General features: G+C 49.6%; 1 protein-coding gene across 2 annotated transcripts in view; it reads left to right on the forward strand.

The window, feature by feature from the left end:
- The window catches only part of Cnnm4 (cyclin and CBS domain divalent metal cation transport mediator 4), a 37811-nt gene extending 20146 nt beyond the window's left edge, over positions 1-17665 (forward strand). The window contains exons 2-8 of one of the 2 annotated variants that reach the window (XM_029480158.1): positions 6814-6957; positions 7205-7339; positions 8230-8399; positions 8706-8802; positions 10212-10274; positions 14467-14645; positions 15263-17665. In XM_029480158.1, the coding sequence (XP_029336018.1) occupies positions 6814-6957; positions 7205-7339; positions 8230-8399; positions 8706-8802; positions 10212-10274; positions 14467-14645; positions 15263-15460 (986 nt within the window). In that variant the 3' untranslated portion in view covers positions 15461-17665. The remainder of the gene's footprint in view (positions 1-6813; positions 6958-7204; positions 7340-8229; positions 8400-8705; positions 8803-10211; positions 10275-14466; positions 14646-15262) is intronic. The other variant, XM_021165423.1, reaches the window with a different exon arrangement.
- Positions 17666-20339: the final 2674 nt, after the last annotated feature.

Genomic DNA, 20339 nt, shown 5'->3' on the forward strand with positions numbered 1-20339 from the left:
CTCTCCCTCTCCCTCTCTCTCTCTCTCTCTCTCTCTCTCTCGGCCGGTGTGCCAACTGGAGGTTTAATTTTGTTGGTTTTAAAAGCAAGGTCGGCTTGGTTGGCCTGAAGCTCACTGTAGCCCAGGCTGCCTCTGCCTTCTAATTGCTGGGCTTTATTTCTGAACTCTTTCATTGGTTTGCCCAGTCCAGCACTGCTGTAATCACAGTCGCCTTATTGCCAGGCATGGCAGCGTGTGCCTGTGGGAGAGGCTAAGGTAAGAGGATTACATGATCCCAGGAACCCAAGAGTTTGACAGAAACCTGGGCACCATAATGAGACCCTCATATTGAAAATATGATTTGGGCGTATGAGATGTCTCTTGTTTTACAAGCCTGACCTACCTGAGGTAGAACCCTAGAAACCACATAAATATGGAGAGAGAACCAACTCCACAGAGCTATCCTCCAACCTCCTGCATGTACTGTGGAATACCCTCTCCACCCCTAACATACACCAACATACACACATAACAATAATAATTGACATCATTAAGGTGTAGACATAAAATTAATTAGATTAAATTAAGGGCTTCTTTTAGTATTCCTTTCTGTTGTGACTGACCAGTTTCTGTCTTGGCATGAGTATCTGAGGCCAGCCCCAAGCTATGGATAAAGTGATCTCTACTGTTTGAATGGTTAAGGGTTGTGCACTGAAGACCTTTCTGTGGAACCACAGCTTGCTCTCAAGCTCCCAGAGCCTGTGGGACAGCCTGAGCTCCTGGGCAGTTGGGTGACTGGTTCTCTTGTCTGTTCTCTGGGGGAATAGGGGTGTGGCCACGCCTCTCCCTCGCCTGCCCACTCACGTGGCTGCGGTGGGTGGGTGGTATTGGGCTCCTCTCAGTGCTCAGCAACCCCACTTTTTCTTTGTTATTTATTAGGATTAATTATGATTATTTTACATAGGCTCTCACTTGGGCCCTTGTGTTTGCTTCAGTGCAAGCAGTTTACCACCTGCACCATCTCCCAGCCTCCCACTGCCTTCCTGTGGCCTTGGAAACCCAGCATGACTGAGCACAGCCTACCCAGCAACTACAGCCTTCTGGTCTCCTAGCCTCTGCCAGGTCACTTGCCCAGCCTGGGAGGAGCATGGTCACCACGTAGATGAAGCTATGATAGTGGATGAATGGCCCCAGTCTTCCCAGGCTGGAAGGGAAGGAGTTTGTCCCACTCTGGCTCAGGCCTCTCCCACCCCTAAGAGCTGGGAAGGGCGGCTGCTCCTCCTGCTGGCTGAGGTCAGCACTATTAATAGCCAGCTTAATCCTGCTCAGGCCTGGGGAGAGGGAGGAAAAGGAGCTGGTTGCCAGGAAGTCAGAGTGTCCAGCCATCTGTAGGTGCAGACCGGTGACCCAAGGCCGTGGTGTCCAGTCACCAAGTCAACATCCAGGACCTGTTGTGGGAACTTGGGATTTTGCCTTATTGGGTGACCCAGTGAGGAGGTCACCTAGGATAGCACCATCTCGGATAGTAAGACCCCTTGTCTGATCCAGGCTTTCCTCCCAGGGAGAAAAGTAGCTGGACTGATGGGGGCCCCTTTGGACTTTGAAACCCAGAACCCAGGAACACATTTCCTTATAGTCTTTAATGGATTGTAAAAAAAAAAAAAAAAAAAAAAAAAAAAATTTATGGGAGGGAGGAAGACATGGCAGTTTGCTAAAATAAGTGTCGTTCAGGGTGGGGTTCTGGCCTTCTAGGGCTCTGGAGACTTCCCTTTAAAATCTGGATGAGGGTTTGGAGCTCCTGGATACTGGGTATAAGGAAGCCTTCAGGGTTAGCTGGGACGATGTGTAAGCTGTGGGCAGAGATGACAGATGTGCCACAGCTGGGGATGCTGGCATACTTATGTAAGCCCAGTGTTTGGGAAGAAGGCAGGAGGATGAGAAGTTTAAGGCCATCATATGCTACATAGTGAAGTCAAGATTAACTTGGCCTACATGAGACCCTGTCTCAGAAAACCGAACTAAACAAAACCAGATGCGACACGGGAAAGCTGGAAGCAAAGGGTGTCTCTGAGGGACTTGGGTTATAGGTTCTTTCTCCCTCTGCCTCCACCTTTTAACCCCTTCCGTGTGAATCAGGGCCATAGGGCAGGGGTGGGGTGGGATGGGGGAGTGGAAATTCACCTATGGCTGCCTGGGAAGGGGAAGGGTCCTCCTGGCTAGTTCTGGGACAAAGGTCAGTAAAGGGTAGAGTGGGCAAGCTTGCCTCAAGGTAGGACCTGATACACTTAAGGACAGCCAGGATTCCAGGATGCCTCTTTCCTGTGGTCCCTCCCACTCAACTGTCCCCTTTTCAAACAGTGCTGGTACTTAGGACATTGGGAGAAGCAGTGTTAGCATGTTTTTACAGTATTTCCTTGCATTTTGCTTTATTTCTATGTGTGTGGGCATGTGAATGCTATGATGCACATGTGCATATGTCAGAGGGTAACTTTGGCTTGCTGTCTGTTTGCTCCACCAGGTGGGTTCTCTGTATTAAACTCAAGCCTCAGGCTGGGCCACACCCTTACCCACCAAGCCATCTTGCAGACCTTAGAGTGCTGTCTTATTATTTATTTTTATGTGTTTTGGGGTCTGTGTCTGTGTGTGAGCATATGTACACACATGCAGGTACCTGTGGAGGCCAGAAAAGGACAGTAAATGTCCTAGAGCTGTAGTTTCTGGCAGTTGTGAGCCACCAGTCCTGAAAGAGCAACTCACGTGCTTAGTGCTGAGCCATCGCGATAGCCTCCCTCTCAGAGCCTCTTCTTTTTTTTTTTTTAATATTTTTTTATTATGTATTTTCCTCAATTACATTTCCAATGCTATTCCAAAAGTCCCTCCCATACCCTCCCCCCCACTCCCCTACCCACCCATTCCCACTTTTTAGCCCTGGCGTTCCCCTGTACTGGGGCATATAAAATTTGTGTGTCCAATGGGCCTCTCTTTCCAGTGATGGCCGACTCATCTTTTGATACATATGCAGCTAGAGTCAAGAGCTCCAGGGTACTGGTTAGTTCATAATGTTGTTGCACCTATAGGGTTGCCGATCCCTTCAGCTCCTTGGGTACTTTCTCTAGCTCCTCCATTGGGGGCCCTGTGATCCATCCAATAGCTGACTGTGGGCATCCACTTCTGTGTTTGCTAGGCCCCGGCCTAGTCTCACAAGAGACAACTATATCAGGGTCCTTTCAGCAAACGCTTGCTAGTGTATGCAATGGAGCCTCTTCTTTCTAAAGTTACTTTGTGTGTTCCTTTTGACTATAAAATTAATACAGTTAGTTATGGAAATGTGGAATGTCTGTATAAAAAGGAGAATAATGAGAAAGCCCATGCTCAGGTTACACAATATGAGACTGATGTTTTGGGGCTAAAAGTAGCCGAGTACCAGCAATTATATACGGACAACCAAATATTAGCACTTTGTTATATTTCCTCCTTGAGAAGTGAAATTTCCAGCTGTAAATGCATCATTTAAAAAATCTTAATTTCTTATTTCAGCCACAGCTCAAGTTCCATTATCTAGTTGAATGATCCTCACAGCAAAGTGAGGGAGTTCATTAAAATGCACTCCTGTGAGAGTTAGAATCCACATAAACTATAAACTAGAGTTAGCAAACTATGAACTTGGTTGTCTTGGGTGACATCCCTAGTTTGTCCTGTCTCCTGTGCTGGGGTGGCAACCCCTCCCTGCTAGGTAAGCTGTCTAACACTGAGTGGTGTCCCCAGCTCTTCCTCTGTTTGCTTCATTTTTTTATAAAGTATCTTTGTTTAGTCTTTGAAATGTCATACATGGGTACTATGTATTTTTATCATATCCAACTTTCCAGCTTTGCCTGCCTGGTCTCGTGCAAGTCTCGTGCAGGCATTCAGGGCTGGCATGAGCTTGTGAATGTGTGGGCCATGTCATGTCCACAGTGCAGCTCTCCTCCCAAACCTGCAGCCGTCCTTCTTCCTGCCCCATCCTTCTTTAAGCCTTGTTGTTGATGGTGGTGGGGTGTTGTGAGCTGAGGTGAATGTTGTGGAGCTGTTGTAGAGTGTTGTGGGCTGAGGTGGTGTTGTGGGCTGTGGTGGGGTATTGTGGGCTATAGTGGGGTGTTGTTGGCTGAGGTGGGTGTTGTGGGGCTATTGTAGGGTGTGGTGGGTGTCATGGGCTGTGGTGGGTGTTGTGGGCTGTGGTCGGTGTTGCGGGGTTGTGGTAGGGTGTTGTAGGGTGTTGTGTGGCTGTGGTAGGGTATTGTGGACTGTAGTGGGGTATTGTGGGCTGCAGTGGAGTGTTGTGGGCTGTGGTGGAGTGTAGTGGGCTGTGGTAGGGTGTTGTGATCTATGGTGGAATGTTGTGGGTTGTGGTGGGTGTTGCAGGGTTGTGGTGGGGTGTTGTGTGGCTGTGATAGGGTGTTGTGGACTGTAATGGGGTGTGGTCTGTGGTGGAGTGTTGTGGGATGTGGTGGGTGTTGCGGGGTTTTGGTGGGGTGTGGTGGAGTGTTGTGTGGCTGTGGTAGGGTATTGTGGACTGTAGTAGGGTGTTGTGGGCTGTGGTGGGTATTGTGGGGTTGTGGTAGTAGTGCCACAGTTGTCCCATTTAGGGCTGAGCAGTCCTAGTCACTTTTAGCACTCTGACCAGTTAATGAATCTGTCCATTGTCTGCTGCCTACTGTAAAAAGTTTCTCTGACTATGGCCGAGAAGCAGCACACATCTATGGGTATAAACATAATAAACAAGCATTTAGAAAGCAGTTTGACAATATGACCATTTAACCAAAGAACTCTACTAAGCACTACCTGGGGCCTAGGACCTTCCCAGACGTGGGTCTTAGACCAGGGTTACTGTGCCAGACATGAATTCTCTCCTTTGGAGCAGGCTTCAAGCCCAATCAGAAATGCCTGGTTACCTTGAATAGCCGACTGCTGTTGCAGCTGTGGACACATCTTGGCTGGTAGGCTGCTGCTTCAGCAGTGGCCAGTGATGGTTAAGCCGCTGCTGTCCTCTCTTCCTGGTAGTCTACTTTACATGGCATATCAGCAGTACAGAAACTCCGAAATGACTAACTCTGGCATGCTGCTTCTCATGTCTGCATCCCGTCTCCTTCCCTCTCTGTCTTTGCAGCTGAGTGGATGAAGAGGAGTAGAGTGAGAGAAGGCTCCTGGCTGCATCTGAGCCTTCCTAACTGAAAGGACAAAATGGAGCTGTCTTGAGCAGAGAAGAGAAAGACTGTGGGGTCATGAGCTAGCTCCTAGCCCTGTCAGGTTCCAGGCGTTGAGGCTTTTAGCTTACACTTGGATAGAAGATTTGAGGGCACAGAAGAAGGCTACAAAATTTTACTTAGAGTCTGGGAATATAGCACAGTGTTCCAGTGCCTGCCTAACCTGCACACAGCCTTGGGTTGGGATAGCGGTGCTCTCTGATGTGGGCAGGATGGTGCAGGCCCTATAACCCCTGCACTTGGGAGGTAGTGGCGGGAGGGTCAGGGGCTCAGCTCCACAGGGAGCTTCAGAAAGTTCAGCTACATGAGACCCTGCCTTGAAGAAGCAGATTTTTTTTTTTTTTTAATTTGAGCTATCTTGACACTTGTCTATTTAAGTCACTAACAAGGACCCAGCTCTCCAGCATTAAGAGGTCAGGGAGGAACCAAGGATAGTGACACACCTCTACACACTTGTAATTCAAGCCCTTAAAAACTAAGTCGGGAGGTTCATGAGTTCAAGGTCAGCACAAGCTACAGAAGACAAAATCTGGCTGCTCACAACTACTGTCACTGCAGCTTAGTTCTGGGGACCTGACACCCTCTGCTGGCTTCCAGGGGCACTAAGAGTGCATACATGTGGTACACAGAATGCATCTGGGGAAACACATACATTTTTTTTTAATTAAAAAAAAGAAAAGGAAGAAAGGAAAAGGAAAAAGGAAGAAAAGAAAGAAAAGGAAGAAGTCCTGGGGTCAGGAATACAGCAGGGAAATTTCTGTTGCCAACAGGAAAGGGGTTTCCAGGAGGGAGTAAGGACCACTGGCCATCAGGTCCTCTAAGAATAAAACCTTCCCATTGAAGGTCACTGGTGACCTTAACAGAACTGTCTTCTGTGAGAAAGAAAGGTTCTGCCATGATGAACAGCTGTCCTCATTGGCAAAGCACACAGCTTGGGGGGCCTGAGCTAGCCCAGCATAGGGTTCTAAATGGCTTCTTAGCTAGAAACCTTTGTGTAGGACCCAGTGGGCAAGCTAGTGTCAAGAATTTTTGGCATTGAGCAAGGCCAACTGTTCAGTGGTTCCCTAGGGCTCCATACCTACCAGGGGCCTGCCATGTGGGCAGCTGCTAGACTCTGTCCAGCTGTCATGTGCACGCCCTGACCATGGGCTTCCTGTGGTCTTGTACTACAGCCTCACTCTTCCTGGAGGCCTCAGAAGCCCTGGCAGGCAGCACCAGGCACAGCCTGTCATTCTCTCCTCCTCTTCTTCTTCCTCCTCTCCATCTTTTTTTCCTTCTTGTGACAGGGGCTTAAGTATAGTCTAGGCAAGCATGGGTTTGGTTGTATAACTCAGGATGGCCTCAAACTTGCAGCAATCCTCCTGTTTTTGCTTCTCGAGTATTGGGATAACAGATGTGAGTTACCATACCCAGTTTCTGTACTCTTTAAACAGAAGGTCCTTAATGTAAGGTCTTTCCAAGCACTGTGGTCCTCCTATTCATGAGAGCAGTATCTGAAATCTGGCAAGGAAGGCAGACTCCTGTGACTGCCCAGTGACTCAAGCCTAATGTGTTGACATTGCTTCATACCTGACCTAGTGTGCTGTCTCCACAGGCAAGTCCCACCTGGCCATTGTGCAGAAGGTGAACAATGAGGGCGAGGGCGACCCCTTCTACGAGGTGCTGGGCCTGGTCACCCTGGAGGACGTCATCGAGGAGATCATCAAGTCTGAGATCCTGGATGAGTCGGACATGTACAGTGAGTTGAGCCCTCACCGTGGGCCCAGAATCCTATTGTATCTCTGAAGTCTGGTATCCCTAGGCAGAGAGGCTACAGTGCAGGAACCCCTGAGTCAGGTCTGGTAGTCAGCTAGGTGCCCTGTATTGTCTGTGGGGAGGAAGGGCACAATGCTGAGCCTCCTCTGCCCTCCCTGCCTGGAGCCTGCTGCTCTGTGTGGAGAGAAGCCTGGGAAGTAGAGTTCAGGTTCAGACCTTTCCTCTTACAGCTGATAATCGGACCCGGAAACGGGTGTCCATGAAAAACAAGCGTGACTTCTCTGCCTTCAAGGACACTGACAATGAACTCAAAGTGAAAATCTCACCTCAGCTTCTTCTGGCTGCTCATCGCTTCCTGGCCACAGGTAAGAGCGTGAAGCGCCTTCCGCCATGGGTAGAAGGAAATGTAGTCACAGAGGGAGTAACCCTGGGCCTCTGATCATTCCTCCCAAGGAGGACACAGAGTGCTGGGACACATTCACCTTGGAGAGGTCTGGGTATCTTACCCCCTTCCTTCCACAGAGATCACCATGTTCACCATAGCTGCCACAGACTTGCAGACACAATCTAGCTAGTGTACAGAGCAAGCACTGAGACATCCAAGGGAGTACCCAGCCCCCGGGCCCTTCAGGCTGTCTCCCTCTGACCTGCTAACCTGCCCTGAAGTAGGGCCTCCACCTTCCCTCTGTGCTGTGCTGTGCTGTGCTGGTTCCTACAGAGCTGACGTGTACCTCAGCGGCACTCTTCCCGTCCCTCTAATTTAAAGCACCTTTGGGACGTGGGTGACAGTTGAGACAAACCCTGCCACCCATGCTGCCACTTCCCTTCCGGCTCACTTGCTAAAAGTGTCGGTCAACCCCCTTTTCCTTTGTGTTCTCCGATATGACGCAGGGTAGTCATTGTAGGAACACATAATTAACACGCACCAGCCAAGAATGCATTGAAGTGCTCTACTGTGGTACCACTTAAACATGAGACCACCCAGGGAAGTCGTGTCCCTATCTCCCTGATGAGAAAATGGAGACACGTACGTTCAGTAGTCTGCCAAACGGCAGGACTGCTGTACCGGAGCTGTGGAGGCTGGCTGGTGCCATCTAAGCAGCAGAAGCCAAGCGTGGTACTTGCCAGGGAGGTGCAGGCTGAAGAAAGGGCCCACGCAGGGAGGAAGCCATCTTAGTACAGAGTGGCATGGTCACGTCCATGTTGGCCGCCCGTCCCGGGCGGGCACCTGTGAAGTCCTGTCTCTCTCCTGCAGAGGTGCCCCAGTTTAGCCCCTCTCTGATGTCAGAGAAGATCCTGCTCCGGCTGCTCAAGTACCCCGATGTCATTCAGGAGCTCAGGTTCAATGAGCACAACAGGTACTGCGTTCGCCACTACCTGTACACCCGGAACAAGCCGGCAGATTGCTTCGTCCTCATCCTGCAGGTGAGCCTCGGACCCAAGGCCTGAGTGTGCAGGCTACTCACGCCTCCCCACACCTGCACCTCGCCTTCTGATGAACCACGAGAGAGTCTACGGCCTACCCTTGAGTGTGCTTGCTCCAGGTTGTGTGTCATCTCCGAGAGGCCACTCTTGTGCCCACAGGTCAAGCCCTTGAATGCTGCAGGGCACTGTAGCCAAGCGTTTATGCCTCTCTGTTGTGTGCTCTGCCCTGCTTTAGCCCCTCTCCTGTTGCCACACAGGCCTCACACCATCTCAAGCCACGCTAACCTTAACCCTATGTTCTTTCAGGGGAAGGTGGAGGTAGAAGCAGGCAAGGAGAACATGAAGTTTGAGACAGGCGCCTTCTCGTACTATGGAACCATGGCACTCTCCATGGCACCCCCAGGTGAATTGTGAATCAGGTCCCTGGAGCTCTCTAATACTTGCAAAGTAAGGGCCCTGGATGGCTCAGAGCAGAAGGAGGCAGGAAGGACCAGAGTTGCCGGGCCTAAGGGAACAGAATGGCCTCTTTCCTGTTGGAAGGCTGAGGGACAAGAGAGGAGCAGAGGGTGTCCTGAAGCAGCAGGGGGACCAGCTGCTGCGGGAAGGTCTGCAGTCAGGGATGGTCGGGAGCCAGGCAGCTCATGAGCTTTAGAAACGAAAGGGAGCACCTGCCTTTGACTGCGGACATTGTGGTGAGATTAGGATGGAGCCACTGGAGTATCGTAACTAAAGCATCCGGGTAGGATGGGGGGACACAAAGGACTGCGTGACACCTGGGGAGTTGGGAGACTGGTATTGGGCGGTAGGTGGCTCAGAGCTGATTTGCCTGGGAAAGTTGTAGATGACTTTCTCAGGGCCTCAGTGACTGCATTTTGGTCAGATTTGGGCAGGCATTGCGATCTGGGTCCCCCAAGGATGACCTCTGGTCCTGGGTGACTCAGGAGGTCATTTTGGGGAAGGGTAGAACCTCACATCCTAGCAGGTCTCAACCCCTCCCCAACAGTCTTCCCCCATGTGAGAACTCTGACCTTGGCAGGGGTGTGCCAGCTTGCTGCAGGGGGAAGAATGAAAGCCACACTTGGTGTGTAGAACAGGCTATGCCAGGAGGTGTCTGCTGTAGCTCTTGGGATTCCTGTGCCACGCTTTTCCCTTTGACAAGAAGCTCCCAGTGCACAGGGCCAGGGCATCCGTGAATATCACACAGGTTAACCACTACATCCTCTGCCTGGGCATTAGGATGAGCTGGGGTATTAGGCTCCTGGGGTCAAGATGGAAGGCAAACAAGCCGAGCTCTAAAGCAGATGTACCGCGCCCGCACCTGTCATGTCTAACAGAGACTGAGCTGCCCCTGCCAGAGCATCCTTGTCTTGTTGCTTGGGAAGTTTTGGTTTTTTGGAATGGCCTTGCTCTGTAACTGGCCTGGGACTCTTTTTCCTCCTGCCTTAGCCTCCTGATGCTGAGATTGTAGATACCAGCTGATGTTTACTGTAGGTACCAGCTAATGTTTGGGGAGATCTTGTTCAGAAGGGCTTGGGGGGCTGCTCCCAGTGCTAATGAACAGTGGCTGGAAGCCAGGCACATCTGTATACAGCTCCTTGGTCTATCCTGAAGCCAGGCACTTTTGCATACAGCTCCTTGGTCTATCCTTACCCCCAGCACCTTTCTTATCTAAGTGTGTCCCTTAGATGGGACTCTGGCCCACTCCCACCCTACCCTGCTTGAAGTAGCCTGAGACCATCAATCTTCCTCTCCATCCTGTTTCTGGGGTCTGTGACCCCTCCAGGTCACTGATTTCCTCCTCTGTTGCTTCAGTGCCTCCTGTGCAGGCTGGGTGTTCAACAGGCAAACTGAACTCCCTGCTCTCCTGGCTCTCAGGTAATGGGGCATGCTAGAGAAATGCACAGCGCCACCTGTTGCTAGAGCTTTGTACTGCAGCTGCACTAATGGCTCCCTTAGGAACCTGGGGACTTAGGATCTAGCCTGACTCTTAATAGGTATTGTCTCTACATGGCCTAGAGTTCACTTTCTGGATGGGTCTGCCACAGTCCTAGAAGGGCCATTCCAAAGGTCCATCAGTCCAGGAGAAAGAATTACCCAGCAGAAACACAGTCGCATGCACTGCCCAGATGAATAGGGGATTGTTCCATACCAAGCCAGGTGAGCACGCTCAGCCTGAACAAACAGCCCAGTGGCTAACACCCTGCTCCAGCCCATTCACATGCCTCTGCAGGATGGCATGCCAGCCCCTCAGCTTTCTTAGCCTTTCTTCAAGCCTAAGGAGTGAGGCTACAGCCCCAGTCAGCCCGTCCCTCTGAATCTGTATCTGCTGTTCTTAACTAAGCCCCATCCCCGTCTTCCTCTCACTCGGAACATGGGACTAACACTGTCTCCAGTTAAGAGCTTTGGGGCAGTGGGAGCGAGAGCTGATATAGAAGATAATGGGGTCCAACTGTGATATCCCTCTTTTCTCTGTAACAACTAAAAGGGGACATTCCCACCAGCAGCTACTCTGCCAGGTGCTGTTCCTGGCCTTTGCCTCGCCAGGAACCATGGGAGCAGTTAGAGACATTGAGCTTGAACCCTCACATGCACTGCAACCAAAGGGATGTGGGAAGGAGCCGGCCACCCTCATATTCTGACCAAGCTGGGGAGCCCTGCATGGGTCAGGACCAACTCAGGACACACTCACACACATGTGCGCGTGCACGCACACACAAACACACACACTTACTCTCTCTCTATCCCCCTCCCTCATAACCCAAAGCTTCACACATGCTAGACAAGTATCTACTACTGAGCTACATACCTAGCCACCCAGCCCTCAATGTTTCTTGTTTTTATCACTATACTTGATTGCTCTTATTCTTTTTCTTTTTTTAAGTTTTTTTTTTTTTTTTTTTTTTTTTTTTCGAGACAGGGTTTCTCTGTATAGCCCTGGCTGTCCTAGAACTCACTTTGTAGACCAGGCTGGCCTCAAACTCAGAAATCCGACTGACTCTGCCTCCCGAGTGCTGGGATTAAAGGCGTGCACCACCACTGCCAGGCTTTATTTATTCATTTTTATGTGAGTACATTGTAGCCCTCCTCAGACACACCAGAAGAGGACATCGGATCCCACTATAGATGGTTGTGAGCCACCATGTGGCTGCTGGGAATTGAACTCAGGACCTCTGGAAGAGCAGTCAGTGCTCTTAACCACTGAGCCCTATTTTTTGAAAGTTTTATTTCTGTACGTATTTTACATATATGGGTACTTTGCCTGAATGTGCCTCTGCACACCATGAGACAGCCTCAGACAGTTGTGAACTGCTGTGTGCATGCTGGGAATTGAACTCGGGATCTTCAGAAGAACAGTGAGTGCTCTTACCCACTGAGCGTTGCTCCAGCCCTGATCTTTACCTTCATTATGTGAACTTTTCTCTTAAAGTTTCTCATTATACCACACTATTCTGACTCCCTGTCTTAAAATAATAAGATGGTGACTTAGTTGTCACTCACTGACTTGAGCCTCCCTCCCTCTTCTGTTCTTATTGTTTCATGGGTGGTATTTTATGCACCCGTAGCCTGAATCCTGGTGTTTGCATCTAAAATGGACACTCCTGTAAATCGCCATCAGGGTCAGGCGAGAAGACTCGGAAGTGACAGTTCTTGCCTGAGCTCAGTCCCCAGAATCCATGTGGAATGAGACAGCTGGCTCCTGAAAGCTGTCCTCTGACCTCCATGAGTGCACACAGTACACACATGCATGTTCATGCATGCACATGCACAAATTAGAAGGTAAATATTAAGGGACTGGAAAGACAGCTCAGTAGTTAACTGCTCTTCCCGAGATTCAATTCTCAGCACCCACATGGTGGCTCCCAACCATCTGTAATGGGATCTCATGCCTTCTTCTGGCTTGTAGGTGTACATGCAGACAGAACACAAAATGTGTCTTTTTTCTTTTTTCTTTAAAAATATAAAGATCAGGGCTCCATAGTTGAGAAGAGTGCTAACTGCTTTTGTAGAGTGTATAGGTCCAGTCCCCAGCAGCCACATGGCTCCTGACAATGCTCACTTTTTTTTTTTTTTTTAAGAGTAGGTCTTATTCTGTAGCCCAGAATGGCTTGGAGCTCATTATGTAGCCCAGGCTGGTTATGAATGCATGTAGCACTGGGAACTTTAAATTCAGTTCTTGGGACACTCAACGCTAGAGCTTTTGGCTAGTATGTTCTAGGCCCAGGGTTTGATACCCAGTACTGTAGTAAACAAACAAATCCCGCCCCTGTTGTTGTGGTAGTATTAACTAAGGGATAGCTCATCATTCAAATACCTTGAAATGTTTTAAATTTATTACAATTATTTGCATGTATATGTGTACAAGCAAGTGTGCACAGGTGCATGTGGGCGGTCAGAGGGCAACTTGTGGGAGTCCGTTCTCTCCTTCCACCCTGTGGTCCAGGGAATGGTACTCAGGTGGTTAGGCTTGGTGGTGAGTGTGAAAATATTAAGTAATAATGCTAGTATTCCTTTTCTCCCTGGGACCTAGGCAGAGTTTCTGTTTACATTTGCTCCTGCACATGGCCTTCCAGTGACCCTCTGCTTTTTACTCTTAGTAGAGGGGCTGCTACCTGTGTATGTTCCTAGGCTTTTCTAAAGGACAACCAAAGCCACACAGAGGCACCTGCATAGTCTTACTCTGTTAAAGGCTCTATTGGTCCATTGAGTCTCTGGGTCCAGCATTCTGTCTCCACTGTGGTTAACTCAGTGGTTAGTAACTTCATAGCTACTTAGAGCAGTGCGGATGAGCCCACTCTGGTCTGCCCCAAGCAAGCTCCCTCACTCTTCAGAGTTAGTGTCTCTGTGTACAGCAGTGTCCTCTAAGTGTTCTCAGTGCTAAGAGCCAAGGATGGGCTAGCTCAGTGCCTCTGTTTCTTTGTTCTTCCTTTGGATTCCAGTCACTGCCCTTGCCTGGGTAGAGAGGTCTATGCCACCTCTGGAGCCTCTGGCTTTCTGGGACAAGGGCCAGTTATCCTATTCCAGGGCTGGGGTTACACTGACCACACCTTTGACAGGTATCATGTTCCTGGGCAGGATTCATAGCGAGGATGCAAGCTGTGTGTCTTCTTTTTCTTGAGACAAGATTAGACTAGCTGAGTCTAGTCTAAAATGGGATTACAGGCATGGGCAAGTCAGCTGTTCTTTTTCATACTTGTATTTTGTTTAGTATATACAATTTAAGGCAGTTATGATACTGTACGACTATAATCCCAACACTTGGGCAGTAGATAGGAGAATGGTGAATCAGAGACCAGCTTGTGCTGTGTAATGAGACCTTGCTTCAAAAACGTTTTAAAAAATTATTTTACTTAGCTGGGTGGTGGTGGTACACACCTTTAATTCCAGCACTTGGAAGACAGAGGCAAGTAGATAGATCTTCGTGAATTCGAGGTCAGCTCGGTCTACAGAGTGAGTTCCAGGACAGTCAAGACTACATAGAGACACCCTGTCTCAATTTTTAAAAATCACTTTACTTTTTCATTCATGTGTGTCTGCATGAGTACACATGCACCGCTATGTCAAAGCCAGAAGTTATCAGATCTCTTGACGATGTTGGTGGGGCACGAGACCTGATGCATGGCTTCTTCGATCTGAACACCAGTCCTTATATTATGCAGCGAGCTCTCTTAACGGAGCCAGCCCGTCTCCTGGTCTTTCTTTTTTTAAGGCAGGGTCATTTTGTGTAAGTTGGTGTTAGACCAGGATGGTTTGTCTGTTGTGTGGGAAATCATTGTTATCTTGACTAATGAGGGGTTTGAGGCCATAAATGTTGTCTTGGTTTTCATTTCCTGGCTGGTTTGCTTGGGTGGCATCCTTAGTACTTATCATGTGACACTTTTAAGCACAGTAATTCACTGACCCTGTGCAGCAAGAGCTTCCATGTGCGTGTTCCTGTTTGGCCCTGAAAACTGTGACCTATTCTGTGTGGAACATTGATAGAGTCCCTAACATCCATGGCCAAGGTCGGGCAGGGAGCTCGAGCAGGGCCTAGGGCAGGCTCTGTGCTGATTATCTGCTGTCCCCACAGACCGGTCCCCAGCCCACCCAACTCCACTCAGCCGCTCAGCCTCCCTCAGTTACCCGGACCGCAGCACAGACTTGACGTCCTCCTCCCTGGCAGGCAGCAACCAGTTTGGCAGCTGCATTCTGGGTCAGTATGTCTCTGACTTCAGTGTGCGGGCTCTCACAGACCTGCAGTACATTAAGGTAAGCGCTTCTCATTTCCCACCTCTGCTGGCCCACCTCTCGCACTTACATGGCTCCGTTCTGGAGGCAGTGTGGCTACTCTAAACCCGAGTCTCTTACCTGCCAGGCCAGCACGGCACCACAGAACTACATTCCCCTTTTGCTTTGTAGTTTTGTTTTCTTGAGACACAGAGTGCCTGTGTAGGCCAGGCTGGCCACAAGCTCTGAAAACCACCTGCTGCAGCCTCCTGAGTGCTGGGATTCCGGACATTTACCCTCACGCCTGGCCTACAACAATTTAATGATAATGATGATGATGGTGATGGTGGCGTATATCCGAGTGTGTGTGTGTGTGTGTGTGTGTGTGTGTGTGTGTGTGTAGGTAGGTAAGTGAAAAGAAAGAGCAGAGTTTTCTCTGTTCACTTTTATGTGGGTTCTGGGGATTGAATGAACTTGGGCGCCCAAGCCTGTGTAACAGGTGGGTTTACCTAATGATCCCTCTTGCTGGTCCCTAGAAAGAACACTTTTTCTTCCAGCTCTTTTAGAAGACCCCACCTGGTCACATCTCTCCCGGCCAGGTCTAGCTGAGTCTTCACATCTTACACTCCTTTTCTCTCTCTCTCCTCCGTCCTCTGCAGATCACAAGGCAGCAGTACCAGAATGGACTGATGGCCTCCCGCATGGACAACAGCCCCCAGCCTGCCTTGGATGGCTGTGCCACCTGCTCAGAGAACTTTACCGAGAGGCCTGAGCTGCCCCCGGTGGACGAGACCACGACTCTTCTCAATGAACGCAACTCGTTGCTGCACAGAGCCTCCGAAGAGGGCGCCATCTGACAGGAGGGCCCGGGGACTCCCGCCCACCCTGCGGGGGTCTCCCCAGTGGGCCCACATGAAGTCAGGAGCCTGTTAGGCTAGAAGGGGTGCAGGTAGATATCCTGCATGACTGAGCAACCAGACATCCCTGTCGAGGGGCTCTAGCTGCAGATGGGGACCTCTGAACAGCTCTGACATGATGCCTGCCCCGCCCAGCTAGTGAGCAAAGGCTGTTGGGTTGGGTTTTTTTTTTTTGTTTTGTTTTGTTTTTTTTTTTGTTTTTTTTTTTAAACACTGAGAGAAGTTTTAAGCTAGGCTCATTGCTCCTCTTTTAAAAAATATCATTTGGGGAAGGGAAGACAGGGTTAAGGAACTTTATGTAAAAAAAAAAAGAAATTTTTTTTTTCCAAGAAGCCCCACAAACTTTAAAAGGAGAGGAGGGTTCCTCACCCCAGGAAGCAATGGCCATAGCCTATTTCCAGCTGAGACCTTGCAGCCTGTGTCTGTCACTCTAGGAGGCACTCTTCTGCAGCAGTGGGGGCCTGGAGCCCACAGGAGGGGCTTCCTGGGAGGATAATGACATCAACTGCGGGACACGCGGGCTGAGGTCATAGAGAAGTGCTGAGCAACGCATCAGGGATGCGATGACCCCGGCCTCGGAGAGGAATACATCTGTCTTTAACTGCCAGATCCAGTGATGATCTAGACGCCTGCTCAGGGGCTCTCCTAGAGAGCTCTGGCTCTCAGCTACCCCTTTGGCCAGTTTTCTCCTGGAAGGGTCTGGCTCCAAGAGTTGGGCGTGGTCTTTGGCTCTGCAGTTGCCTATCTGCTTCCTGGCTATGGCTTCACTCTTACCAAAGGTTTTCTTTCAGAGGGGGAGCATCAGCATTAGCAGTGACTTGCTGGGCACTGCTTGTGGTTTCAGGCTGAGGCTGATGATAGGAAGATCTGTGTCAGCAGTTATTCCTACCCACTCACCTGCAAGGAGAGTCAGGACTCAGCAGTCCACCCAGCAAGCTTCCTTTCCTGACTTATCCCTCTCCTGGTCCCTCGGGGGACTGAAAGCCACCAAAGCTGGGGCGTTGTTCCCTTGCCTGCATAGCTAGCTAAGGATCCTTGAGCTCACTCCCACTTAAGGACCTGCTATGAGAGGGCAATGCTAAGCTTGGGCTCAGGCTGTTGGCACTGCAGAGCAGTCCTACCCCAGTGCCACCTGGGAAACCTGAGTAGACTCAGGCCATGGGGCAGAGCTGCACATGTCTCTTGTAGGGAGGCTGGAGGACCAAGGGCCGCATCTATTGTTGGGATGGATGGAGCTGGAGTATCAGAGCCAGGCGAGCGGGAGCACGGGCGAGCGGGAGCACGGGCCATCTGTGTTTATTCTTTCACTCCTTTCCTCAGCCAGTGGAGTCCTGTCACCCCATGTACTCTGCTGTCTGTGTGCCCAGAGAATCCTAACTCGTAGGATGCACCAGGGTGCCCTATACCCCTGGCCAACCTGAGGTCTCTTCCACTCACAGAATTTACTCCGAGAAGCCTGGTGACAGTGGCTCTCAATGATAAGGGAAAAAGGCATCAGACCTCTAGTTCGTTAGGAAACTCTTAGTTCTCTGTAGGTGCAGCATGCTCCCAGGTCTCTAGACAAGGTGCCTAGCTGTGTTCCTGAGAGACCTAAGTGCCAGGTAGAGCAAAACCACGTGGTGGGTGTGAGGCAACCGTAGCAGGTGCGCACACTTCCACAGCTACCTCTCTGTATCCAGTCACCACCTACAGACAGGCTCCACCCATCCCCACCCCTCCCCTCCTCATTTAGAATCACTTCTTGCAGAGGGTCATAATTGTTTCCAAATATTACTGGTCTGATGACTTCCTCCTCCCGGTGCAATTTTTCACTTCCTCTTCCAGCCTCTGGTTCCTGGGCAGAGCCATACCCTGGAACTGGCCCAGTCTGCATGTCTTCCCAGCAGAGGAGGACTCCGCAGACAGCATCCAAGTGGGTGGGCAAGTCACAGCCGCCATAGCAGATGACTCCTATTTATTTTGCATTAAGATTTTAATTTGTATATTTTTGTGATTTATTTTGGCATTGTTATGAGTTTGACTCTCGGGGAGTTTTGTTGTTATGACTCTTGTGTCTTTTGTCACAAAACAATGATAATATTTGCTAAACAATATATGGACTTTATTTTTGATTGGTAATAAAAAATGAAATGTATATAAGTTTTGGTGAGCATATAACTCTGGTATTTTGATTCTGGACTATTTGCTGTATATTGTAGAGACAGAAGTGACTAGCTGTCACTTGTGACAGGACAAGGGCAGTTGAGTATTGTAGAACCATTTGGAAGGGAAATACAAGAAGAACTGTAATTTACAAAGTATATATAATCAAGGCAGTTGTCACAGGAGTTGTGGAGAGGCAGGTGCTGGCAGACATGCAGGGCAAATAAGTCAGATGTCATAGGATTCTGTTAGTGAGTGTTGGAATGGAGCAACCAATGAACAAATAGCCCTCCTTCCGCTCTGGGGGCTGAGGGCTGTTTGGGCTCCATGCAATAGTAGGATGGTGTCGTTTCACAACACACAGAAACGACTTTGTCTATGTCGATGGCTTTGGGGGTTGGAGTGTCCATCTGAAATGGCAGACCTAAGGTTTCCTTGCTGTGCTGCCTGGGTTATCGCTCAGAAGCTCAGCTGTGGAACCCTTTGGTGGCAAGCACACATGCTGAGAACTAGCATGTGCAGTCCTGGGCGCCAAGGCTGGAGAACCCAGCAGGGCTGGAATGGGAAGTTGTTTTATTTGTGCTTGGTAGAGGGTCTCGGTGTGGAGCCCACGTTGGTCTCATGTGGTGGTGAGCCACTGTCTCTAGCTCCTGGGTGCTGGCGTCACAGGCATGCACCACCATGTTGCGTTTGTTTGAGACAGGGTTTCTATTACGTACCTCTGGCTGTCCTGGAACTCGCCCTGTAGACCAGGCTAGCTTCAAACTCAGAGATTCACCTGCCTCTGCCTCCCAAGTGCTGGGATTCGAGACGTACGCCGCCACGCCCAGCCCTGGTTGGTAACGTTGTTTTTGAGCTGGCTGGTCTCCATTTGCTTTCCTTTCTTCCAGTACCCTGGGTAAGCGGTTCGTGCTGGCACGTGTCATCTCAGCACACAAGAGACTGAGGCAGTAGCATCGTGAATTTGAGGCCAGCCTAGGCTACAAAGGAAGGCCCTGCCATCAGGGGAAAAAGAGCACTTGGGTAGGCAATGGAGAGAATACCCCAAATGAAAGGCTAACGTAGAAATGTGTGTACAGGGGTGGGATGAAGTTGGAGCCGTCTGTTGCCCATCACAAGTGTGTTTGGTGCTGAACCCCTGCGACATACCAGCTGCTCTAGCTTTGTGGGGAAGAGAGCATTGTCCGAGGCCTTTGCCCCTCCTGTCACTTCTCTCTGGGACATTTCTTCCCAGACCTTATAAGGCTTGCCCCTCATATCAACCTCTGTTCAAATGTTCCCTCCTTGATTACCTCCATCTCAGTTAGCATCATCTCCTCAATGTTTCCTCGTCCTCTCCTTATAACACTTCCAACCAGGTCTTTTTTTTAATTTTTAATATTTTTTTATTATATATTTTCCTCAATTACATTTCCAATGCAATCCCAAAAGTCCCCCATACCCACCCCCAACCAGGTCTTAAAATGTTTCCTGGTATCCCAGCATTGGTTATGAGCACCATGAGGGTGGAAGCTGTTGTCCCTGCCAGAGTTCCAGCCTTTGGGAAGTTACCTGCCCCGCACACACTCAGTGTAGGAAATGCTTGTCACATGAGCAAATGAAGATCACACGGAGCTAAGATGCACAAACTAGCCAGGGAGATCATACCTTGCCCCCATTTATGAGGTTTTTGCTTTGTTACATTTTTTTAAATTATTATTTTAAAATTGATTTTTGGCCAGGCAGTGGTGGCACATGCCTTTAATCCCAGCACTTGGGAGGCAGAGGCAGGCAGATTTCTGAGTTCAAGGCCAGCCCGGTCTACAAAGTGAGTGCCAGGACAGCGAGGGCTACACAGAGAAACACTGTCTCGAAAAAAAAAATGTTTGTATGTGTATGTTTGCATGTATACACCCACGTATGCCATGTGGGATGTGTGGATTCCAAGGACATGAGTTGACTCTCTCCTCCCTTTGCATGAGTTTCAGGGTTTGAGCTCTAGTTACCAGGCTGGTACAGCAGGCGCCTTCACACCCTGAGCCATCTCACCAGCCTGTGTTTTGTTTAATACACCGTCTCTGTATAGCCCAGGCTGGCCCTGGAATTTCAGTTACTGAGTGTGTTCTTGCCGGCGGGGACAAAAGCTCGGGATAAGTTACCTAACTGCCTCTGCCTCCTGGGTGCCAGGATTATATAGTAGTCACGACTTTTAAATAATAAAGATTATTTAATAAATGTCTTGATTTAAAAATAAGAGATGCTCTGGCCTAGGTGGCCACTAAGGGAAATGTCCCAGGGAGCACCAGCGAGAAACCTAAGTGCAAGTCAAGCATCTCCATTGAAGTTGCGACAAACCAGAAAGGGAGGAAGAACGCTCTGGACCGAAAACGGCCACTCCAGCAGCCTGCATTCTTCATGGGCTCAGACACAGACAGTTTAAAAGACCATCTGCTGTTTTCGACATTTTACTCAATCTTCTTCCACTCAAGGTTTGTGTTGTTGTTGTTTTTAAGATGTATTTATTTTATTTATATGAGTACACCGAAGCTGTCTTCAGACACACACCAGAAGAGGGCATTGGATCCCCATTACACATAGTTGTGAACCACCATGTGGCTGCTGGGAATTGAACTCAGGACCTCTGGAAGAGTAGTCAGTACTCTTAACTGCTGAGCCATCTCTCCAACCCTCACTCAAG

This window comes from Mus caroli, chromosome 1 (genome assembly GCF_900094665.2).
Source record: "Mus caroli chromosome 1, CAROLI_EIJ_v1.1, whole genome shotgun sequence".
Taxonomy (NCBI): Eukaryota; Metazoa; Chordata; class Mammalia; order Rodentia; family Muridae; genus Mus; species Mus caroli.